Source organism: Harpia harpyja, chromosome 16 (genome assembly GCF_026419915.1).
Source record: "Harpia harpyja isolate bHarHar1 chromosome 16, bHarHar1 primary haplotype, whole genome shotgun sequence".
Lineage (NCBI taxonomy): Eukaryota > Metazoa > Chordata > Aves > Accipitriformes > Accipitridae > Harpia > Harpia harpyja.
The window spans coordinates 1334018-1356539 of NC_068955.1; the positions used below are offsets into that span (position 1 = coordinate 1334018).

Sequence of the window (22522 nt, forward strand, 5' to 3'; positions counted from 1 at the left end):
GTGCTGAGAACAGCCCGGGACGCCTCTGCGGCGGAGACGAGCCCGGGGCGACCGGCGATGGCGGCGGGGGGGGGGGGTGATGGCGGCGGGAGGGGGCGCCCCGCCCATCGACGCGCTCGGCGCTCGGCCCCTTCGCCCGCGCTCGGCGCTCGGTCCGCCGCGCCTGGGCAAGATGGCGGCGCCCGTGTCGGCGGGGCCGTGAGCGGAGGGCCATGCTGGTGCTGCGGACGGCGCTAGGCCGCTGCCTGGCGGGGCCGGTCCGCGGCGGGGCCGCCGTCCTGGGGAGCGCCCGCGGCGGCGGCGGGGCCGGTGAGGCGCTCGGGGGTCTCGGCCGCACTAGAGAGGCCGCTGGGAGGGAGGCTGGAAGGGGAAGCGGGGGCCCGGCGAAGGAAGAGGAGGCCGGGGCGGGCGGCCTGGGGTCGGCGGTGGCCTGGGGCGGCCCTGAGAGGAGACGGGGGGGCTCGGTACCCCTGGGGGGGGGACCTGCTGGGGAGGCAGGGCGCGGGCAGGACCCCGGGGTGTCCCTCAAGGCAGCGGGCAGGGCGGGGGGCTGCCCGCGGACCCTGCCCTGCGCACGGCGGGGACCGGCTGGGGCCGCTCCCGGGCCAGAGATCTGCTGTGAGCCGGGCCAAGGACGCGGGCTGGAGCCCTGGCCTGGTTTCCGCAGACGCCGTTACCGCACGGTAAGCGAGGCCCGCACTCGACGCCTGCGCCGACAGCCCGTGCGCGGTTCTGGTGCCTCACGGATCCAGAGCCAAGCTCGCGTGCTTCTTGGACGGTTCCGTTTGCAGGCGGGTACGTGGACTGGCAAAGTCTGTACCTGAAAACATGTTTGAGGCACGGGTGAATAATCTGAAGCAGGTGTCGGTTCTGGTAGCAGGGGCCTCGAAAGAGCGGTTGGAGGAGTTTGTTCTTGAAAGGTCAAAGAACGGCTCAGTTCAGGCTGGCTGGTGAATATTCTCATCTGTACAAAGCTGTGCCAGTCAAAGGTTGTCTCTAGGTCTCACTGCCTCTGCGCCCTGCCACTGGGGTAGTCCAGAGCAGCCCATCTAACTCGCACGTGAAATTACTTGAATTAGTTCATCAGTTTAAAGCCTCTAAATGAACACAGTTCAGCTGGGGAGCCCTTGCGCTCTCTGCTCAGTGTCTGTAATCTCTTCCTGCTGCCCTGTTCTGCTCACCTTTTGGGTTCTGATCACTCTGAAGCAGCACAGCTTTGCCCATTTATTTCAGCACCCGCGTAAGAACCACGCTGAACTGTTCCACGCTCCTTTGGGACAAAAGACCTGGCTAGCCACTGATCGCCTTGGAGTCTAAGTACTCTGACCAGCTTTCTAGTACAGACTGAGCAATATTTAATGTGTACATAGCTAAAAAAGTGCACACAAGTCTGATAAATCTTTGTTTTCTTCCATCAAGCTTGCAGTCCCTTTATTCAGACAGCCAGATGTTATGCCAGACCTGTGAGAAGAAAGAGGAAAGGTACGTCGGGATTAATGGGACCATGTGGCAAAATGTTCTACTGCTGACATTATCAGAGTTGTACCCTAATGCTGCAGGAAAAGAGGGTATTTGGAGAAGTTAGTGGTTTTCACTTTAAAGATGCAGAGCTCATCATGAGAAGAGAGAGAAAATATAATCCCTGTTACAGGATTCTGTAATCCTGCAGCTTCTTGACGCATAATTACAAGGGTGAGGGAGCCAGACTCTTCTTGGTAGTGCCAAACGATATAATGAGGGGCAGTGGTCCCAAATAGCAGCTCAGAGATGTTCCAGCTGGATACAAAAGGAAAAGGGATTCACTGGGAAGGCAGTGCAGTGTGGGGACATGCTTCACAGAGGGGCTGTGGAATATCCTCAGAGGTTTTCAAGGCTTTGCTAGACAAAGAAATAATGATGGTCCCACTTTAAAGGGGAGATTGGACTAGAAACTTCATAAGGTCCCTTTGTAAACTTTTTTGTGGTTTTGTCGTTCTAGAAATAATTCCTTGCAAGCTCAAAAGTTACCCAGAAAATTCAGCAGCTCATGAATGTGTGGGAAATTAGCAATTGTCATCAGCAAGAGATCAGTGATCTTGGTGGACTATACACCATGTTGTAAATCCAGAGTGCTGAAGGCAAGAGACTGGACCCAATTTTATTCACTCAGTTCTTGCCATCTCAGCTTCATCTCTTAAGTTCTTCCTTCTTGTTTGGAGCGTACAGTCTACTTTCTTTGCAACTTGTTTCCTCTGATCTAGTTTGCAAGCTCTGTTCAGAGCTCTGACTTTGTACTGCTCTTCCTCAAATGTTAATCTTCTCTTTGTAGACATCCCCAGCCATTTGGATGATCTTCCTCCCACAATGTTGAAGAAAGATTATGCCAATGTCCCAATAATAAATAGGTATGATACAGGGAAAGGGAATGACTATTCTTTTCAGAGATTTGTGTCTTACACACACACAACCACAGTAGGTGGAAGCTGTCACCTGCTCAGTAAGTAATTAATGCTCTGCGGTCACTGGTGTGCAATTTAGCACAAAAATCACAAAGTCGTTTTGAAAGTAAAATTTGCAAAAGCAGTCACTGATTAGGGTTATATAAGGGTTTTGTCTACTTAATGTAAAATTAAGTGCTGTTTGCCCACATCTGTGGGCTTTGTAATCCACAGAAAAAAAGAAATGAACTTGAAATACTAAAAATAATCTTCTTAGAAATAATCTGTGCCTGTCTTGAACTCAGGTGCTAGAGAGTGTGTAGTTAAACAACTCAAAATGAATGACTGCTGCTGAAATTTGGACCTGGAGTTCAGCATTTTTGTGCTTTGATTCTGGAACTGCTCATGTGTGGTGCATGGAGAGCCCCCAGTGGCATAACTGAGACTTTCACAGATCTTTGAAGGAGCCAGTCTTAAAATTAATTATTTTGTCATTGTGCACTTATTTGGGGGTTAATCTGCAGCAGCCGATTTGCACATAATGTTTTTGGAATTGGTAAGACTTTCATCATCATTTGAAACAACTGTGCTTCCCACAGCAGCAAAACTACTCGATGCTTCTGTAATCTCAGCCATGATTTTTCTTGGGAACGCAAGAAACAGTTTATGGCTGACAGGTTTGGGACGGGAGGAGAGTTGCTGTAAATTTGTAGAGTAAATTAAAGTTGAGAAAAGTTAATATGTTCTGAAAACCTAACCTCATTTTTGTTATTAAATATACTTCATTTCTAGCTTATAAACTAATCTACAATCTCCTTGCAGTGTTGACGATGTAGTGAAAAGACTGTTGTCACTGGAAATGGCAAGCCAGGTTAGTTTCATTCTACTTTCATAAAAAAACCTAGAAGATTTAGTGAGCACATTTGTGTAAGACTGGTCTATATTGTTAAATGCCCTTCCCTTACTTTATTTTTAAGTGTTGCTTGATGACTGCAAATCCAGGGCTATTAAATATATGAGAGTGATAAGTCTTGTGTGCTCTTAAAATTTATCATGCAGTCGTCTTTGTTATAATAATTGCATACTAGAACAAGAGAAGAAAATATTAGGCAATCACAGGGGAGATGAGCTGTGTTATGTTACTGCTGACGGTTGGCCTGTGTTCTAGAAAGTCATACACTGGACCGCAGATGTTCTCCAAATTACTTTGTTTTCTGGGCATACAAAAAGTAAAAGTAAGCAAATCATAGGGTAGCACAAAGATCTTACAATTTCTCGCTGCTTACCACTTAAGCTTAAAACAATGCGAAAAGTAAAGGCTACTGCCACGTGAGATCAGCTCCGGTTCTCTCTTCTATTCACGAGAGCAGCGGGGCTTCTTCAACACCCGTCTGTAATCTTGGGATGAAGGGTGTGCCTGGACTCTTGGTTTGGACAGTGGCGATTCTGTGTTCTGCTGAGATCTTTTTGTGCTGCTTCGCTGCTGAAGTCTGAGCACTGTCCTGCAAGCAGCAGGTCCTTTTTTGCAGCGCTTCTTACACATTTTGTGATGGACACTGAGTAAAGCTGTTAATTACAAAGCCTTTATCTGGGCATTTGGGAAGAGAGCTGGGCTGTCTTAGACCTTTAGTGTTCCTGAGAAAGTGACAAGCTCTTTTCTGTTATCCACAGAAGGAGAAGATGAAGATAAAGACACAGCAGCTGGTGGAAAAGGTCAGGAGGTCTCCCAATGACAATGGCTCCTTTGAGGTGCAAGGTAAGTTGAAAAAGTAGAAGGATATTGTTGGCAGCTGATAGATCTCAGCTTTTATTCAGCTATTCCCACCCCAGCCCTTCAAGTTTCCTGTATCAGTTAGGAGCATCTCCTTCAGGAGAGCACCCGAGAGGCAGGTAGCCCGCAGTATGCCCTGGAGGACCCGTTCAGGGTTTGGGAACATTGCAGAGGCAGCGCATGCGCTTGCTGGCAGATGTCTGCTAGGGTGCTTTCCAAATTCCTACTCCATATCCACCCTCCAAAGGCAGCATGTGCATTATTCTGCTTGAAGTGCTTATGTGACATGAAGCATTACACTGCATTCATCACCAAAATGAACTACTAGATTTAGCCATGGAACCCGAATTTCCCTCTGCATCGGAGAGCTCTGGCTGAAGCACAGTGTAGGCCAGATGAAGGCCATGCTGCCATTGACCGAGATGCACTCCTTTATCAGCAGTAAAGACCTTCAGTTTCTCAGGATGCCAGCAGTACCTTTCTCCAAAGCCTGAAATCACAAAGAGCTGGCTGCTGCTCTTAGAAAGAACCTCTTAATTTGTCTCTCTTCCTCCAAAGCTTAAACCAAGTGAAGTGAAATGAATGTAAAGTCACCAGTAATTAAGTGAGTGCAAGAGGTATTTTACAAATAAATTCATATGATCTGTTGTTAAAATTTTAAGCTCTAATTAAGCAGCTTCATAATAGTCATAGTTCTGACTCAGGTTATGTAGGTTGTATTTTGTGGTTTGTTTTGCACTTACTCAGAGGGCTGTGTGGTAATATTTGCTGTGGTGCAGTGGGTACCCATAAGAACAGCAGTCCTCAGCTGGCAGTTTGAAGGGAATGCAAATGATACTGTCTCACCCTGGAAAGCTGCTGCTCTCACACGGCTTCTTATGTCTGTTCTTTATAGTTGCTATATTGACTGCCAAGATACGCACTTACGAGGAACATTTTCAGAGGCATCCCAAGGTAACTATCAGTAATCTGAGCCCACACATCTGAGACAGCAGCTGTTCAGGTTGTTCTCTCAGTTTAGAACAAAAGGATTTTAATTCTGGGGATTATGGCTTTCCTAAGAAGGTTTATAAAATAGTTATAACTGTTCGTGGTGCCAGTCTGGGAAACTGCTGGCTCAGTCACAGCTACATTCTCACCGACTGAAATGTGGAGTGTGTTCTTTTTTGTTACTGGATTGGTGGAAATGGCTGAGCAGATACCTTTGAATGGAGTTTAGCTAAATTTATCCTAGCTGCAGCTGTGGCTTCACTGCTTAGTTTTCAATGTAATTAATGTTCTCTCTTCAGCAGCTGCATTCTCTCTTTGTTCTGCCTATGGAAATGTTGAGCGGACAGGACTGTTAATGTCGTAATGACCACTTTCCTACCTAAACCTACCTGGGTTCAGAGCCCAAATTTGAAACATCACAACTATGAGTTTATGAACAAGAAATATTAAAGATTCTTTATGCAGTGCAAAAGGTGGGAAATGGATTAATCAACTGCATTTGAAAAAACTGCGTAATTATTTGTTAATCATAAAAGCTTGAAGGGTAAAACAGAAAAGAATTCACTTTTTAGAAGAAGCCAGAAGTTGTACCAAATGTTTCAGCAGAAGAGACTTTTTGAAATTACTTGGATGAAGCCTTGTTTTTACACAAATTGCTTGTATAGGGTAGGGAAATTTCTCCCATGGGGGATTGCCCTGAATGGCACGGCTCAAGCTACACATATTCTCTTCCAAGGAACAACCCAAACGGTCAGATAGAGCCAAGTCACATTTTATTTTCACATTAAATTTCTGGAAAAACAAAGGTAAATGCTTCTGTGTTGTTTCTGGAAGAATATATTTCAGGGGAAGCAGAGTTTTTAGCCAGTAGACCTTCACTACAGCCTCTGCCTCCAAGCCACTGCAGCTTTTGCCACCGCCTGAAACTGCATACAAATTGAAAACAGTCTTCAGGGTTGGGGGAGGAAGGTGCAGACTCGGAATGAAGAAAGCAATTTAAGTGAAAAGTAAATTAAGTCTTCTTGGATCTCCTTGCAGTGACCTAATGTGCTTGCAGTATCTGCCAAGAAAAGTTGTTCTAAGATACTGTCCTTAACCTGATTGTTTCCTTTCAGCCATAATCTGGTCTATTCTAAGTAATTTACTGGAATGGAAGTATAATCTGTCTGCAATCTAGTGAACGCTAAGTCCTTTGCAGGATAAAAGAAACCGTCGTTGCATGCTGATGGCTATAGATTGCCGGAAGAAACTACTTGCATATCTTCGCCGTGTCCGCTATGATACCTTTGAAAACACCTGCAAGCAGCTGAATATCCAATACACCCTACCCCCTCTCCACCGCAGAAGGATCACCAAGCGCTGGCTTGTGAAGAAGGCTTTCTGCCGCAAGGTATGGAGCAATCTGGAGAGAGTGCCACATAGCTGGACTAGAAAAAAAAACTCTTTATAGAAGGGCACAATTAAGACAGTTAGAAAAGACTGATAGGTAAATCCTTTTAATCCGTGCTTTGAATTTGAGGAGATAGTGATAATGTCTGTAGAGAAATGCATAAGCTCAGCAAAGAGCTCCATGAAAGACAGTTGTGTAGTGGGCAGTGACGCACGTGCTGTGCTTGAGAACTTCAGATTGTGCTCCTAGTTTGCTCAGAAATGTATGATTCAAACCAGGTTTTTTTCAAAGCATGGTATGGGGACTAATATGTGAGACAAAGTTGATGGCAGCTTTGGAACAGAAATGTGGGTATGCCCACTGTCTACTCTCATTTGAGCTCAGTACATCAGTGTAACTGCTGTGTGCAGTTGGTATAACTGAGCAGAACCAAAAAGCTGGACATGCCTTCAGTCTCTAAATACTAAATTTCAGTCCAATGAAAGTATAACCAAAAGACTGGGTAGCTGTAACGGAATACCTCCAAATGGTACCCTGAAAACAGGGCTGTCTGGAGTCCCAGAGGAAGCACAGGGGAAGGAGTTGATCTTGCTGCGCAGTGTGCCTCCTGGCCTCTGCTGCAGGAACTCGGATCCGTGTTGCATGCAGCAGCAAGGAGCTCTGCTCGGCAGCAGGCAGCTTTGTCTCTCCCCTTCTCTCACCTCCTTATGCTCCTCGCGCAGGTTTTTGAGGAGGTGCAGAAGCTGAAAGCACCAGAGAGGCTAAAGCAGAGAAGAGAGTGGCAAGCAAGAGCGAGAGCTGCAAAGGAGAAACAGGCGCAGTGCGAGGGGACGCCTGTGTAGCGGCACGTTGAGGCTGATGCAGCCAGTCACTAACAATAAATAACTACCTAAAGACCTAAAGCCTCTTTGCTTACGTGTGTGCGTGATCTGTGCCATGGTGAGCACCTGGAAAAGTGCAACGAGTGGTTTAAGTGTTTTAGAAGTTTATTTTAAGGCTGATGGCGCTGGACTGAGCTGTGAGCAGTTCGATCCATGTGAGAGGAGTACCTGGGCGGACTCCCCCATTGCCCCGTGGCAGGGAAGGCAGGCATGTTCAAGTGAGAACACCCCCAGGATGTTCAAGCGAGAACGCTTCCAAGTGGTGCCTGTCTCCTGTCATCACGCAGCCAGCCTGTAGGATTGCGCTGTCAAATAGCATTGACCCAGCAGCTCACAGCATTCGGCAGGGATTTGGGCAGTGGGATGACACATGAGGAGAGAGAACGAGGCGAAATGCTGCTTGTTTGGAAACAAAGCAGCCCTGACAGTCGCTTAGAGTGACATTCCTTCTCGCAGGAAAACGCGGGTTGATGGGGAGCTCTGCAGCTGTGGAAATCGTGCTGACAATCAAGTCTGTAATTTCCCAGTGGAGTTACACATTTACATTGGTTCTCTGGCACTCGCTCATCCCTCTGTCATTCTCAAACTCGGTGGTTTTGTGTGTTACACCAAAAACGCCGTTGATGGTGACTGAAGGAGAATTACCAGTACGATGGCAGTGGCGCCAGTCGGCCAACCTTCTGCGCCTTTCAACAAAGCCTGCCCGGGTTCCTCTTGACCGTGGCACGTGCGGTTGTCCTGCAGGGCTCCGGGTAGCACCGAGCTCTTCTTTGTTCCCTTGAGGTTATTTTAATCATTTCCTTACCCGTTCTTTTTGGTTTTTTTTTTTTTTTTTCCGAGGCCGCCGTTGGGGAACGGGCCCCGGCGCTGCTGAGGGACCAGCGCTTGACAGGGGCCTCGCACGCGCAGGGGCGGGGCTTGCGCGCGCGCCTGCGTGCCCCGGCCGGCCAAGACGGCGCCTCCCGATTGGCCCCTTGGTTGCCGGGCAACGGCGGCGGCGGGGTCGGCGGGGTCGGCGGTCGCCATGTCGGCCCGGACGCTGCCGCTGCTGTTCCTCAACCTGGGCGGGGAGATGCTCTACATCCTGGACCAGCGCCTCCGCGCCCAGAGCATCCCCGGGGAGAAGGCCCGCAAAGGTGAGTGGCGGCCGGGGCCCCTCCCGGAGCCGGTCCTGCCGCCGGGGGGGGTGCCCCCCCCCCCGCCGCGGGGATCGCTCCGGTCGCCGGGGCCTGTCCGTGCCGTGCGGGGCCGTGTCCGGGGCAGCGCGGAGAAGCCCGGTCCCGCGGCGTGGGGGCCGCCCTCGGTACGGCGCAGAGCGCCGGGAAGTCGCTGGCGATATCGGGGCGGCCCCGAGGGACGCCGGTGCCCCGGGCAGGGCTCTCCGCCCCCGGCGAGGGGATGGGCCGCCGACCGACCCGCCGCGGGCGCCCGCTCGCTCAGGGCTGCCGGCTCCCGGTAGGTAATAGGGAATAAATGGGAATGTACTGGCTGTACGGTTACTGGAAGGGTGCTCGAAAAGTAACGGGGCGTCACCGTCTCCGTCGGCGAAAGGAGTCTTGGGCAAGCGGTTTCCTCACCTCCGCAGAACCGCGCCGTCACGGTAGTTGATGGTGTGTGTTTCTCTTCTCTTGAATTTGAAGTAAGGCCGGTGGAGTAAATCGGCTCTCATGAAGTTTCTGTGGTCATAACTGCCCGGAGGTATTGCTGAAGCTCATTTGTGAAATGCATACATCTAAGGTAGAAATTGAAGTATATTTCAGTGTTTCTGCACTTGTTTCAGAGGTTAGAGCTTCAGAAATATACTTTTGGAATCAAAATAACTCAGGATTTGGGCATCTCGGTCCAGGTCCTGAGCTGTTTCAGGAAGACCAGATTGCTTTGCAATCAGAAGTAGTTTCCAGGAATAATTTTGTAAAGCCTATGCAGAAGAAGCACGCGCAATTAAGAAAAACTTCAAATAACATAAATATGGCTTCTGAAACCCTTGTCCGGCTTTTATAAAAATCTGTCAGCCTAGCATTTTGCCAAAATTATTGTAAAAGTAGAGCCCTGTGTGTTCACAGGCATGCACAAAAATTCCAGCTTACAGCTGAGTACCTCTTTGTTTACCACTTATAGATTAAAACTTCTTTGCTTTTAAAAATTCTTCCAGCTTCCTGTCATGGGATGGGGAATGTGCTTCAGGAAGCTTTAGTATTTTGTAATAAAAAATCAACTCAGTGTTAACTCAGTATTGAAGAGGTTGTTACATTTTTTTCCTTCTCCTGGCTATCCAATAGGAAGAAGTGCTAAACCATAGCAAAGGTTTCACTACAGCAGTGTGATTTTTAATTATTCATGTGTGTCTTCAGAGAATGAGTGGACAAAATGTTACTACTGTTCATATAGGTCTAAGCTTAGAGCTTAAACTAAATTAGCCATACTTGGTGGAATATCTCAGCAGGAGAATTAGATCTGTACTAGTTTATCCACATATGTGTTTTATCTTCCAAAAAATCAGGCGTTAATTTTACTGAGATGTGATTTTGTCCACACTGAGGTGTTTGTTAATGCTTAAAACTGTTCACTCAAATATTGTTCACTTCTAAGTGCAAAAAACAGCTGAAAACTTTCCAAGTTCAATGCAAAACATGCTAAGATTCAATCAAGGGTAAAATTTTATCTCCATTGAAGCAACAAGATTTTTTCCAAGGGCAGGGCAAGATTTCATCTTTTGTGTGCTCATTGAAAGTGAAAGATGTCAAGTAACAGAAGAGTTCATTCTTGTTAAGCGCTGAATGCTGATGGGAAAAAACAGAGTCCATTAGCTGGAATTTTTTTTTTTTTTTAGTTTATTTCTTTCATTCTCCTTGCCAACTCCTGTTCTTACTTCTTGAACTGATGTTTTTGTTTTATATGCTTCGTGTAGATGAATGGACAGATGTGGACAGGAAACGAGGTACTGTAATCTTCTAGCTGCATGCAGTAGACAAACACCACTACATGCACACGAGGCTCATCGTATGTGAACACAGCGTATCCTGTTCCTGCAGCCTTCTAGTCATAGTGTCAAAGATGAATAATAACACTCACCTGTTCATTAAAATGCACTTTCACTATAGATCTTAGAAAAAATAGACAATATCTGAAAATTATATGGCTTCAAAAATAACTTGCTAATTTAACCAAGACTATAAATAGATCAAAACTTTTTATCGTAGCGGTCTTTCTGGCCAAAATATTTGTATTTTTCTAGCATCGTATTAGTGCAAGCATATAATTGTGTGAGCGTTATGAAGGTTATTTTTCTACTTAAGTGCAGGAATATTATGTATACTGCATTTTTCAAAGTTTTTTTTTTAATTCATTGCTTAGGGTTTTGCCAGGTGAACTCCAGGAAAGATTTCAGGCATTTCTATCCTAGCTGATTATCCATCTCTGCTAGTGGTCACCACCCTTGCAGAGCGATCACAAAGGAGCAGGTGCTCACACTTCAGCCAAGCTCATCTTGACTGAAATTATCCCAGAAGGTGACTTTGACCTGAGACATCAGGTTTTGCAGTGGAGCAGCTGAGGTGTGCGTGCGCGTTTCCTTCTGGACTCTGCCTTGAAATGGTAGCCTCCAGCAAAGGGGTGTGGTAAGGAGCTGGATGAGGAAATAAATCTCTTAAACTATCTCAGTTTTTTTGCTAGGTGAACATGAGTAGAACTTTCAGTGTCTTTTTGAGCACCCCTTTTTAAGAGAGATCAGGGTTATGATTCATGTTTTTCAAAATAAGCATCGTTTGTAGGTTTGGAATATTTACTGAAGGTAAATACTGATATCCTGGAGTTTGCCCCAGCTTTTTTTTTGCTACCATTACATGCTGTTTCCGAGAATGCTTTTTTCCAGCATTTAATATCTCAGAAGTCTAAAAGATTCCATATTCCTCTTTTATCACATCCAAAATGAGTTGTATGAAAGCCCACTTTATCATATTTAGTTGGTAGCGGCACAGATGCAGATCCCATGTTGAGCAATCAGCTTCTCTTGTGAGGGGAAAAAAGTTTGCCCATGAGCACTGCTGTTGGGGTGATCTCTGAAAGGCTGCATAGAGTAACCAGCCAAGACTATTGCTGATGAAGCCATGATGAGGCGGCTTCGCCTGCCTTTGACCTTGTTAAGAACTGTAAACCTATTGCAAGTAGAATGTGTGACTGTTTTGAACTCATAACATTCCCTCTGCTGCCTCGAATGTCTTCTAAGAAGCACGAGCATAATCCAGGTGTAAAGACTCCAGTCTCATGTCATGCATCCCACACCATGTTATGTGACAGCACACTAGACGTTGGAACGTGTCTGTCACCAGTGACATGGCACACGTAGGCGAAAACCACCGTAAATCCTCAGCTTCTCTTCTGTCCATCGCATTGCCTATACTTGGTTTCCCTCTCCCCATCCCAGTTGATGAAAACCCTCTCTGCTAAATTGCTTTTATGCTATGTTGCTTGGCGTGCCATATTCCCTGAGCTAACGCTCCTTTCTTTGTTATTTTCCATTGTAAGAATGGTGTAAATATCTCCCTAGGGACTACCTGTGCTCTAAGATCTCTTTGCTGTGTCATTATCAAACATACTGTGTGAGATTTGCCCTTTACTGTGGTTTTTTAATGTCTTTCTCAGTTCTTTTTATAGCCAATACAAGAGGTTTTAATTTCAGAAGATGTTTTATGTAAGGCTGGGTGTGTGGTTAACACAGATCTTCCAATTCCACTGTGAATATCTACCAGCCACAGTCAGCGTACTGGGACGTTGTCTGTCTCCTGACAGTTGTCGTTATTAGTGATTCTCCAAAGATGGAGGAGAAGCCTTTGCGCGGACAACATACACAAACAACTTAAAAATATTTTTCTTGATAGCAGTATAAGGCAAAAGTTCTTATTTTTGTCATAATTGATTACTTGCAAAATGAAATATATACTAATAGTAATATATTTTATTTTCCCCACTGAAAAAAAAGTGAGGATTTTTGCCTCAGACTGCAAGTAGGGATTGTTTTATGGACAGTTTATTTGAAAAGAAGGGAGGAAGAGGAGGGATTTTTTTTTCCCCATTTGTAATTAGGTGTGTTTGTAATGCATGCTGCTCAGAAACTGAGCTGAGATCTGTCTGTCTTGTTTGGGTACTTAAAACAGGAAGTAGTGAGCCCTGTTAGGTACAGTGCAATGGATGCTGAAATGTATGTGTCACCGGTGGCGTACACCAGTGTAGGAGAAAACCTGTACACATCAGGTTTAAGCAAGGAGAGAGACTCACATCAGAAAGCACTTGCCCTCAGGAACACAGCTATCCGTGTCCAGGTTCTCAGCACCTACAGCATACCTAGCCATGTTCCCCAGAGAGTTAATCATCTAAGAAAAGATGAACTGACTGGGACATTAACTCTCTTTTGGTTGTTTGTGTAGCTTCAGTACAACAGTTGTGAAAAGCCAGGTGTCCAACCCACCAATGAATAATTATAGCTGTATTTCAAATAGCTAATCACTACCACTATGTATATGTTCAAAATTTTTTTTTATTTTATTACTTCTTCTGAGGTTTTTCTAATCCATAAGAATCAGCTGGCATTATGAGCTTCAGTAACAGTCATCTGCTTAGGAAAATTCATGCTTGTACAGTAATCTTGTGTGAACTGAAATTTTTATTTAACATTTTTTTGATAGAGAAATAAATGCTTATTTATGATAACTCTGTAGAATGTATCAGGTATATAATAAAAGTATCAGATCCAGCACAAAAGCTAAGATGCTGCATCTGCTTGAATCACTGCAAAATGTTTTCTATCTTCTCTGCCTTAAAAGCTCAATAACCAGAACATAGCCCTTACACTCAGCACTCCTGACCTCTAGCCCTTACACTCAGCACTCCTGACCTCTACATGCTCTTGAGTAAATTGCATAACAATTCCATGTCTAAATTTACACATAAAAAAATGAAGCATGTGTAAGGAAGTTTAGAGTTCTGTGCTTTTGAACTGCCCTAGTATCTGCAGATGTTGCTGTGTAAGAGCCCTGAATGACCTGACATAGACCCCAGTGTTACAAATGCTCCCTTAAATACTTGTCAGTGTTAATCTGTTTGAAACAAATACTTCAAGGAGCCTTGAATCATTCAGGAGCTTCTGTTCAGAAGGAAAAGTAGACTAATAGTGTCAAAAGCTAAAGAGAGAACAGGGAGAGTCAGCTAGCTATAGTTTGCAAAAATCTAGAGCGATGCAAAACAGTCTTTTTAGGAAGCAGAACTGTAGCTTTTATAGATAATACATGTCAGAGTAGCCTATAAACAAAATTATTTAAAAAGTGAAAAGTGCTAGCCGTAGCTGTAAAAACAAGGCAACAAAACCAGTTGTATTCCCACTGGAAAACAGGGTTTGATGTCTACAGCTCAAGTAGCATTTCTGCCCCTGGGGACAGTCAGCAGGAATCGTGCTGCTCGCTTAGACCAACGTGGGACTCAGAAAAATGTTGACATTAAGAAGCGGTGTTCCTCGTCCTTTTTTCTTTTGTGGCTATGTACCTAGTTTTCACAGGTAGGCATTCATGTCAATCCTCACAGCTGTCAGTGTCCAAGTTCTCAGTGTGGAAGGAATCAGATGAATGTGCTGTTTCTGAAGCAAAAAACAGAGACTCTTTGTCTTTGCAGTTATGAATGACATCATCACAACCATGTTCAATAAAAAATTTATGGAAGAGCTGTTTAAACCACAGGAACTCTATTCCAAGAAAGCTCTGCGAACAGTGTATGACCGGCTAGCTCATGCTTCAATCATGAGACTGAACCAGGCAAGCATGGACAAGGTAAAAAAGACCACCTGCCCAGTCCTGACTATGCTGTACTTCCGTGCTACCGTTCACAAGTTTCTGATTGTGATAATTAGTACATGGCTTTACATCACTGTAGTTTTGAAGCATTTTGTAACAGACCTCTTTCTGCTTGCTTGCTTGCTTGCTTGCTTTGTAAAAATGGTTCTCGGCCAAGGAAGCTTTGGGGAAATCCATGGTAGTATCAGATACCTCAGAACTAAGTATTTCTGCTTTAATAACTACATGTTTGATTTTAAGAGGTTCAGTAAGCATTCTTTATCGGATATTTTTATATATATTAAAATATATATATGTGGGTGTATATAAATATATATATTTCTGTATTGACACTCACTGTTTTGCAGTTGCAGGTGTTAGAATTTTTGCCTGCAAACAGTATATCCAGCAGACAATTTAAAAAAAAAATGTAGGAACTGGATTACCTGAGACCTCTACTCGGGTGTCAGTGTTGTTGAAATTTGCAGTAGTTTTAAAGGTAGTTGGAGACACCAGCAGGAGGGCTGATGATGTGATTGCAGAGGTCTTATTTTCTTAGGAAACAAAGCTAAAATGGTTCTTCTTACCACAAGCAGGTGCTAGCCTAAGTGTCTAAATCCCTTTCCACATCAATGTGAAGCTACCTAAGCAGTGTCGCACTCTCTGCTGTGATGGAATCAAAATTTCCCCATGTTGCTTTGCAGCTATATGACCTTATGACCATGGCCTTCAAATACCAAGTGCTGCTGTGCCCTCGGCCCAAAGACATTCTGCTGGTCACATTCAATCACCTGGATGCGATCAAGGATTTCATACGCGATTCCCCTGGCATTCTGAACCAGGTGGATGAAACTTTCCGACAGCTGATTGAAGTAAGAATCCTTAGAAAAATGGTGGGACACACTGTGGTTTGAGTTGTTTTTTTTTTCCCCCAAGCTAATCTTAGAGACTAAATACTACATCAGTAAGTGCCATATCAAGTGTGGAGGTTGATATGTTCTCAACCTCAGAGAACCATCCAAATAACCTTCCCCTCTTTTTAACCTGAGAGAAACAAACTGGCGTCCTAGTTAGCAACTTTTGCTCATGTAACTGCTGTAATTTTTTGGACAAAGAGTATGAGTCTCCCAGTGAAAGGGAACTGGTTTCATAAAACGTTAAAAGTTCTGGGAAGTCATTAAATGTTTCTAAAGGGCTTCTGGAGAGGGAGATGTCTACGAGTCAAGTGGTTTTTTTTCCTGCTGGCTCAGTTTAAATCAATACATTGCTTATTCAGCCTGATCAAAGTCTCCACTGACTTCAGCAGAAGTTAAATCAGACTCTTAGTCACAGATAATAGTTACTGATACTGACCAGCAGCCCCCCCTTATATAACTTCTGCTTCCCCTGCCACACGTACCATTTTTGGCCAGCAGTATTGTGATACGCTTGTTTCCACCTTTACCTGGGTTGGACATGGTATGCTTGCAAAGCCTTACATGATGGTTTTTCTTTTCCAGACATACAGCTGTCTCTCTGCTGGTGAATTTCAGCTTATCAGGCAAACACTCCTCATTTTTTTTCAGGACATGCACATAAGGGTAAGAGCCCAATACAACTAGTCAGTAAGAATGAAAGGGAGTTTGTGGCTAGAATATGAAGGTATGTTATAATTACACTGTAGGTTTGGTTTTGTTACTTATGCTTTTCAGTCATCGTGATGTGCTCGTATTTCACAAATTGAGCACATCTACTACAATAATAATTCTAAAATGATATGAAAAAAAGGAATCTCTACTAGTACAGATTTGCTAGTTGATAAATATGTGTTTTCTTTTAGAAGAAACTTGATATGAAACTTGGAACCTGAGCTTGAAGTCATGGGGCCTGATATTCTCTAAATAAATTGATCATACTCAAGTGCATTAACAGTGCGCGCTTTTTTTTTTTTTTTTTTTTTTTTAATTTTAGATTAGCGTGCCCATCCTGTGGACCATAATTGTACATTGCTGGCTTTGGCCTGTATCATAGTCTCTACATATACACCAAAATCTCTAGGAAACCTACCCCAGTCTAGGCAGGAAGGCTGCAAGGTCAGACTTCAAAGAATTCGGATCAGAAGATATGTAATTGATTTTCTCAAAGGTGGAATATTCTTTTACAGGTCTCTATCTTTCTGAAGGATAAAGTGCAAAACTCTAATGGTCGCTTTGTGCTGCCAATATCAGGCCCCGTTCCTTGGGGTACTGAAGTTCCAGGACTCATCAGGTGAGTTCTGAACTGCTGCTTATACTGTTTGTAGTGCCTTGCATGTATGGCTGCTCACAGAGGAAGTCAGTCCCAGAGGTCTGATAGGAATCGAGCTTAGACTGTCGTTCATGTTGCATGGATAGCTGAACCTCCAGTAAGTACTATTTAAAGGGCAGGATCTGGGACTAAGTCACCCAGCAATCAAATACTAAGCTGTGTCTGGCATTCTCTGTTCCAGTAAATTAGCTATTAGTAATTTATCCTATAAAATAGGCATTCACCAACATATAGAATAGGGTTTTATTCCCCTTTTTCTTGTGCAGTAAGAGGAGGAAGTCAGTACTGAAAATCAGTAATAAAAGTACTAAACATGTTTCAATAATAACTTGCTTTTAAGGATATTTAATCACAATGGAGATGAAGTTAAAAGGACTGAGTTCACCACTGATGGAAATTACGTTACTCCACAAAGGGAAGGATCTTTTGATCTTTATGGAGACAGAGTCCTCAAACTTGGAACAAATATGTAAGTAATTTTTGCCCTACATAGAAACATTAAGTAAATGGTGATGGTTATGGATTTGTTCAGAAGCACATCTTCAGCCTTGTGTATTTTTGCCTTTCACCATCAACAGTTTGACTTTTTTACAAAGTGATGTCCTGAAACAGAACGCATGTGGACAGATGTGTATAAAGAGCTGTGGAAAAGAGCAAAAGTTTGATTTATGTCTGCAGTAGAGCTGAGTGTATAAAGAGCTGTGGAAAAGAGCAAAAGTTTGATTTATGTCTGCAGTAGAGCTGAGTAAAGAGTGTTCTCATCTGGTACTGCATATTATATGAAATGTAATTTAATTTTAACTGTATTTAAGAAATCCTTTCTTTTCTCCATGTTTGTCTTAACGTAATTTTTCCATTCAAAGAGTAAGAGAGAGCAGTGTTCTCACAGCTTTGTCGCTCACACATTTTAGTGCCTTGATACTCCATAAAACTGAACTGTAACTTCTCATTTCAGTTATTTAGAGTCTTCAGAAAAATATCTTAAAATCGTAGATACTGTGCTGCTTCCTCCAGTTCCTGTATCTCATACAAGTAACAGGTTGCTCTTCCTCATGTGTTTTTCCCTCTAGGTACAGTGTTAGTCGGCCAGTAGAGACACACATGTCAGGATCATCCAAAAACTTGGCATCCCATGCAAAGGTCAGTGTTGTTCTGTTCCTGTCACTGGTTAACTGGCTAGCTAGTCTGTGTCAGTGAGCCCTGCAGCCGGTCACACGTGGTGGGAGCATTTCCTTTGAGCAGTTTCACCACATCCACCAGATTTTACATTCTGCTTCCCTTGTCTCTTAATAGATGGTGTCACCGAATGAAACACCCACATCTGTCATCTCCAAAACATTTACTATACAGTTGCACTATCTTCCTCTTTGTTCGTTTCCTTTCTCAGGGAAACAGTAACCATCTTTTTAGTCTGCAGTTATGGGATAACTTCAGGGGAACCTGTTCTGTTGCCTTCTCGGAGCCCCATCCAATCCTCCACAGTCCCTTTTGAGCTAGGGGAAGGGCACGTTTTCCTAAAGAATCTTACATGCAGGCTTATGCAATGGTGTACTTGCTTCCTATTTTAATCTCTCCAGAAAACAGAAAGCTGGTTTTACAGATTTCTCAGCTGTTCAATTTAGCTGGAAAATTATCTTGTCCCAGGTCTATAAATTCAAGCAACCATTTTAAATATATAGCTGATAATTACTAGTTATCTGCACAATCTGTACCATTAACAACACAGAAATGTATTTATATCACTCTGAAGAACATTTACGTAAAATCAGAAAACACAAAAATTATTGCAGTCCTCATCTCCCTGGTAACCTGACCAATGAACCCATTGCTGTTTTCTGCAGGAGAATATAGTCCCTAATCCTCTTGCTAAAGAAGAACTGAACTTTTTGGCCAGGCTGCTGGGAGGTCTGGAGATCAAGGAACCCAGGGGCAGTGAGACAGGATTTCGACTGAATTTGTTCACAACCGACGAGGAGGAAGAGTATGCTCAAGTCCTTCTTGGTTGGGGTTTGTGCTGTAGTGCCATGTGGACAGCTCTGGAGACAAAAGCTGGCCCTTAACAGCTTTAGGGACAGAATAGCAGGGTTTTTAGCATTTTGTTATTCTGGTCCAGATGGTCCCCACAGGAACAAAAGAAGAGCAGTTTCCCTGGCTTGACCTTTTTATTACAGCTGTCAGCAAGAACAGCCATTTCCCTTACTGGTGTCTCCCGTGATGCACAGCCTTGCATTCCCTCCACATGACACTGGCGGTCAGCAGCAGGTGACAATCTGTGCTTAGTTCTGTCCCATGGAACAGAGACATCCCTTCAGCCCTTTTAGCTCTCCTCTCCCCCAAATACATCTACGTATTTCAGAGACAAGAATATAACTGATGGAGGTGATGAGCCTGAGAGGCTTGAACACTGTAGCCCCCTCCTGGCAGGGAGTACAAGGGTAACGACTTTTTGTTATGTGATTTCTGCAGAATGATTTTATGTGCTTTTAATCTCAACTAGAGAGATATTCCTACTGTTCTACAGTTAGCATAAAAAATCCAAGACAGGGAAAAGTCTCCAAACTGGGGTCAATACCTTAATTTGCCTAGCAGGAATAGCAACGTTGTCCAAACTTCGTGCCTACAGGAGCCTCATGGAATCTGATTTTTATAATTTACTTGTATGTCTTCATGAGATTAAGCACTCTTTTCATGTTTTTTATCAAGACACGCTGCATTGACTAGACCAGAGGAGTTATCTTACAAGGTTATCAACATAGAAGCCACGCAGGTACGTACAGTGTGTTTCAGACCTTTGATTCTCATCATTCTGCCTTGCTAAGAACCGCATTTCACCCAGAGTAGTAACTTTAAAAATACATTTTTTTTTTTCCTATGTCAGTTAAGCTCATAAATAAGTAGTGGCAGTATTTTCTGCCAAGCCTGTGGATTTGGTGACTATTTAATAGGAGAACTTGAAACCTGACAAACAGAAGAGCAAGTTTTTAGCTGCATAGGATGGAGAACTGTTACTGGAACATTTGCCTCCTTGCGGTTACAGCCTAACGCCTGCAGCCCGTTTTAAAGAGGCTTGCGGATGTCAGCAGGTGCTGGGGCAAGTCCCAGTCCACCCAGTACACCCCAGCAAAGGCGCGCGTTAGCAGGCGCCGGGGCACGTCCCAGTCCGCCCAGTAGACCCCAGCGAAGGCCCGCGTTAGCAGGCGCCGGGGCACGTCCCAGTCCGCCCAGTAGACCCCAGCGAAGGCCCGCGTTAGCAGGCGCCGGGGCACGTCCCAGTCCGCCCAGTAGACCCCAGCGAAGGCCCGCGTTAGCAGGCGCCGGGGCACGTCCCAGTCCGCCCAGTAGACCCCAGCGAAGGCCCGCGTTAGCAGGCGCCGGGGCACGTCCCAGTCCGCCCAGTAGACCCCAGCGAAGGCCCGCGTTAGCAGGCGCCGGGGCACGTCCCAGTCCGCCCAGTAGACCCCAGCGAAGGCCCGCGTTAGCAGGCGCCGGGGCACGTCCCAGTCCGCCCAGCAGACCCCAGCGAAGGCCCGCGTACGCAGGCCGGCGCGCTGAGGCGCGGTGTCTCTCCCCGCAGGAGCCGGGGCGGCGGGCGGAGCTCTCCCGCATCCTGGGGGAGCTGGAGGTGGCGGATCCGCGCCCGGCGAGCTCCGGGAAGGGCGAGGACCTGCTGGCGCTGATGGACGGGCTCTGAGCGGCGTTAACGGCGGGGCCGGGGCGGGGCGGGCGGCGGGGCGCAGTGCGCAGGCGGGGCCGCCCCTTCCTGCCGCCGGGGCGGGCGAGCGCGGGCGGGCGGGTGAGTGAGTGTGCAAGGGGAGGGGCGGCCCCGGCGCACGCCCGAGCCTGGGCGGGGTGCGTGTGCAAGGGGAGGAGCGGCGCGGGCGAGCGCGAGTGTGCAAGGGGAGGAGGCAGGCAGCGCACGTGCAGAGCGCGAGGGGGCGGGGGGGGGGGAGCGTTTGTCTGTGCGTGCAAGGGGCGGCACGTGGAGAACGCGAGTGACTGCTGGGAGGGGGGCGGTGTGCAAGCGAGCGTGCAAGGGGAGCGGGCGGTGAGGGCCCCAGCGTGCTGGGCCGGGGAGGGGGGGGCACATGGAGAATGTAAGTCACTTGGGAGAGGGGCGGCGTGCGGGTGAGTGTGCAAGGGGTGGTACGTACGCGTACGAGCGTGCAAGGTGAGGAGGGTGGGTTTCCCGGCGGCGCGGAGGCGGGCGCCCGGCCGGGGCGCAGCACGGCGTCTCCCTCTTCCCCGCCGCAGCCGCGCGATGGACGTCAGCCACTCCGTCAAGGAGCGCACCATCGCCGAGAACAGCCTGGTCATCCTGCTGCAGGGCCTGCACGGCCGCGTCACCACCGTGGACCTCCGCGACGAGAGCACGGCCACGGGGCGCGTCACCAACGTGGACGCCTTCATGAACGTGCGGCTGGCCGAGGTGACCTTCACGGACAGGCAGGGCACGGTGTCCCGCCTGGATGAGCTCTTTGTGACCGGCAGGAACGTCCGCTACGTCCACATCCCCGACGAGGTGGACATCAGGGCCACCATCGAGCGGCAGCTGCAGGCCATCCACAGGGTCCGCTACTTCGGGGGCCGCGACAAGGGCAGGAAGGAGTTCCCTCGTGCCAAGCACAAGTGAGGCCACGGCGCTGCCCGCAGCCCTGCCCGCGGCAGGGCCGGGATGGAGCTGCCCCTTTGACCGGACTGCCAGCCGCCTCTGCATCTCACCACGGACTTCTCGCCCAGGGACTCGCGGCTCTGCTGCTCCCCTGGCCGGTGCCGGTGGGGTAGCACAGTTAATTTTTTTTGTAATGAATAACCCTGCTTAAAAGGGTCTGTAATCTCTCAGCTCATTTCTTGTTCCGTTGGTGGCTACTCGTGTCCCTCCTCCGATGGCCAAACAAAGCCCATTTGGCCAAAGTCACAGCCTGGGGTTGTTGCTCGGCCGCAGCCGCCCGCAGCTCTCCTGCTGCCCACAGCTTTGCCTTCCCCTGCCGGCATCGCTGCCCGCAGGAGCTGGAGACGCTGGTCCCGAGCTGGGGAGGGGGTTGGTCGTGGTCTGTCCTCTCGGCTTCCTGCTAGACAGCCGCCGTTCTGAAAGTGTTTTGACGGGAAGAGGGTGAGACGAACATCTGTCTGGAGCGGAGCGGGGCTGAGCTCGCAGGCGAAGGGGCAGCACTGTCTGCCTGGAAAAGCGCGAAGGTGCTTTGCCCAGGACTCGGGGAATGCTGCTGCTGCTGCTGCCGGCTCCTCTGCTTCCCCGCTCCTCCGTCACCCTTTGCCCAAAGCTCTGCAGCTCCTTCCTCATCCCACTGCGCAGTCAACAGATGACTTCACCCTGTTTCCACAGGGATCCCTTTGTTACCCAGCGCCGTCCGGGCTCCTCTGAGATGGATCTCGGTGGCTCTCCTCCCCCAGCGCATGCCGTGGGCAGAGCTCTGGGCCCGGGCGCCTCGCTGGAGTGGTCAGCGGCTCTGGGGCAGACCCCGAGGACCGAAGACCCGCTCGGGTGAAGATGGTGGATTTTTAAGAGCTCGCCCTTAAGAAACTGCACGCGAATAGGGACCGCGTGTCCCTGCCACAGCCGGCGGCGGGCTGGGGACGACTCCGAGCGGCTCATGGCACGGTTTGCGTGGGCGTTGGGGAGGAGGCCGCTCGGGCTGGAGGGTTTGGCGGAGGTACCGTGGGCTTGCTTCCCACTGGGGAGAGGAGTCGGGGGGTGGCTGGAGCCTGTGGCACGGCTGCCTGGTGCCCCCGGCCAGGGCCTGGCTGCTGGGAGCAGGGCCGGGTGTCGCAGGTGGCCCAGGGGCACGGCGGCCTGTGATGGCGGCGCTCTGCGGGTGGCCTTCGCCCGGGAAAGCACCCGCCTCTCCGCCAATCACGGCGCGTTCGAATCTCCCGCGTGCCCACCAACCCCTTTGGCGTCCAGCGGCGGCCGGAGCGGGAGCCAATCGGCGGAGGGAGTCATCCCTCCCCAG

The 22522-nt window shown here is 47.4% G+C and overlaps 3 protein-coding genes across 5 annotated transcripts; all 3 read left to right on the forward strand.

The window, feature by feature from the left end:
- The first annotated feature begins 135 nt into the window (after positions 1–135).
- Positions 136–7470, forward strand: MRPS15 (mitochondrial ribosomal protein S15). Its single transcript, XM_052810958.1, has 8 exons — positions 136–309; positions 1420–1482; positions 2309–2384; positions 3240–3288; positions 4089–4173; positions 5084–5142; positions 6377–6568; positions 7291–7470. The coding sequence occupies exons 1-8, from the start codon at positions 213–215 to the stop codon at positions 7408–7410; spliced, it is 741 nt and encodes a 246-aa protein (XP_052666918.1). The 5' UTR covers positions 136–212; the 3' UTR covers positions 7411–7470.
- Positions 7471–8414: 944 nt separating this feature from the next.
- On the forward strand, positions 8415–20301 carry OSCP1 (organic solute carrier partner 1). Of its 3 annotated transcripts, XM_052810955.1 has the most exons (11): positions 8415–8585; positions 10358–10387; positions 14110–14264; positions 14972–15139; positions 15767–15847; positions 16411–16514; positions 16894–17022; positions 17624–17693; positions 18395–18534; positions 19257–19320; positions 20128–20301. In XM_052810955.1, exons 1-11 carry the CDS (start codon positions 8474–8476, stop codon positions 20242–20244), a joined length of 1170 nt encoding a protein of 389 aa, XP_052666915.1. In that variant the 5' UTR covers positions 8415–8473; the 3' UTR covers positions 20245–20301. The 3 variants fall into 3 exon arrangements, with proteins under 3 accessions (XP_052666915.1, XP_052666916.1, XP_052666917.1); XM_052810956.1 differs by lacking the exon at positions 10358–10387 and having other exon boundaries at positions 8417–8585; positions 20128–20298; XM_052810957.1 differs by lacking the exons at positions 8415–8585; positions 10358–10387 and adding an exon at positions 10808–10958 and having other exon boundaries at positions 20128–20298.
- LSM10 (LSM10, U7 small nuclear RNA associated) lies at positions 20295–21392 on the forward strand. Its single transcript, XM_052810959.1, has 2 exons — positions 20295–20350; positions 20805–21392. Exon 2 carries the CDS (start codon positions 20812–20814, stop codon positions 21181–21183), a length of 372 nt encoding a protein of 123 aa, XP_052666919.1. The 5' UTR covers positions 20295–20350; positions 20805–20811; the 3' UTR covers positions 21184–21392.
- Positions 21393–22522: the final 1130 nt, after the last annotated feature.

Excerpts from the sequence above, each read along its gene's own strand:
- LSM10 (XM_052810959.1), top strand. The coding sequence starts at position 20,812 with ATGGACGTCAGCCACTCCGTCAAGGAGCGCACCATCGCCGAGAACAGC.
- OSCP1 (XM_052810955.1), top strand. The coding sequence starts at position 8,474 with ATGTCGGCCCGGACGCTGCCGCTGCTGTTCCTCAACCTGGGCGGGGAG. Across the intron at positions 8,586-10,357 it reads CGGGGAGAAGGCCCGCAAAG|ATGAATGGACAGATGTGGAC; the intron begins GTGAGTGGCGGC and ends TGCTTCGTGTAG. Across the intron at positions 15,848-16,410 it reads TTCAGGACATGCACATAAGG|GTCTCTATCTTTCTGAAGGA; the intron begins GTAAGAGCCCAA and ends ATTCTTTTACAG.
- MRPS15 (XM_052810958.1), top strand. The coding sequence starts at position 213 with ATGCTGGTGCTGCGGACGGCGCTAGGCCGCTGCCTGGCGGGGCCGGTC. Across the intron at positions 310-1,419 it reads CCGCGGCGGCGGCGGGGCCG|CTTGCAGTCCCTTTATTCAG; the intron begins GTGAGGCGCTCG and ends TCTTCCATCAAG. Across the intron at positions 3,289-4,088 it reads CACTGGAAATGGCAAGCCAG|AAGGAGAAGATGAAGATAAA; the intron begins GTTAGTTTCATT and ends TGTTATCCACAG.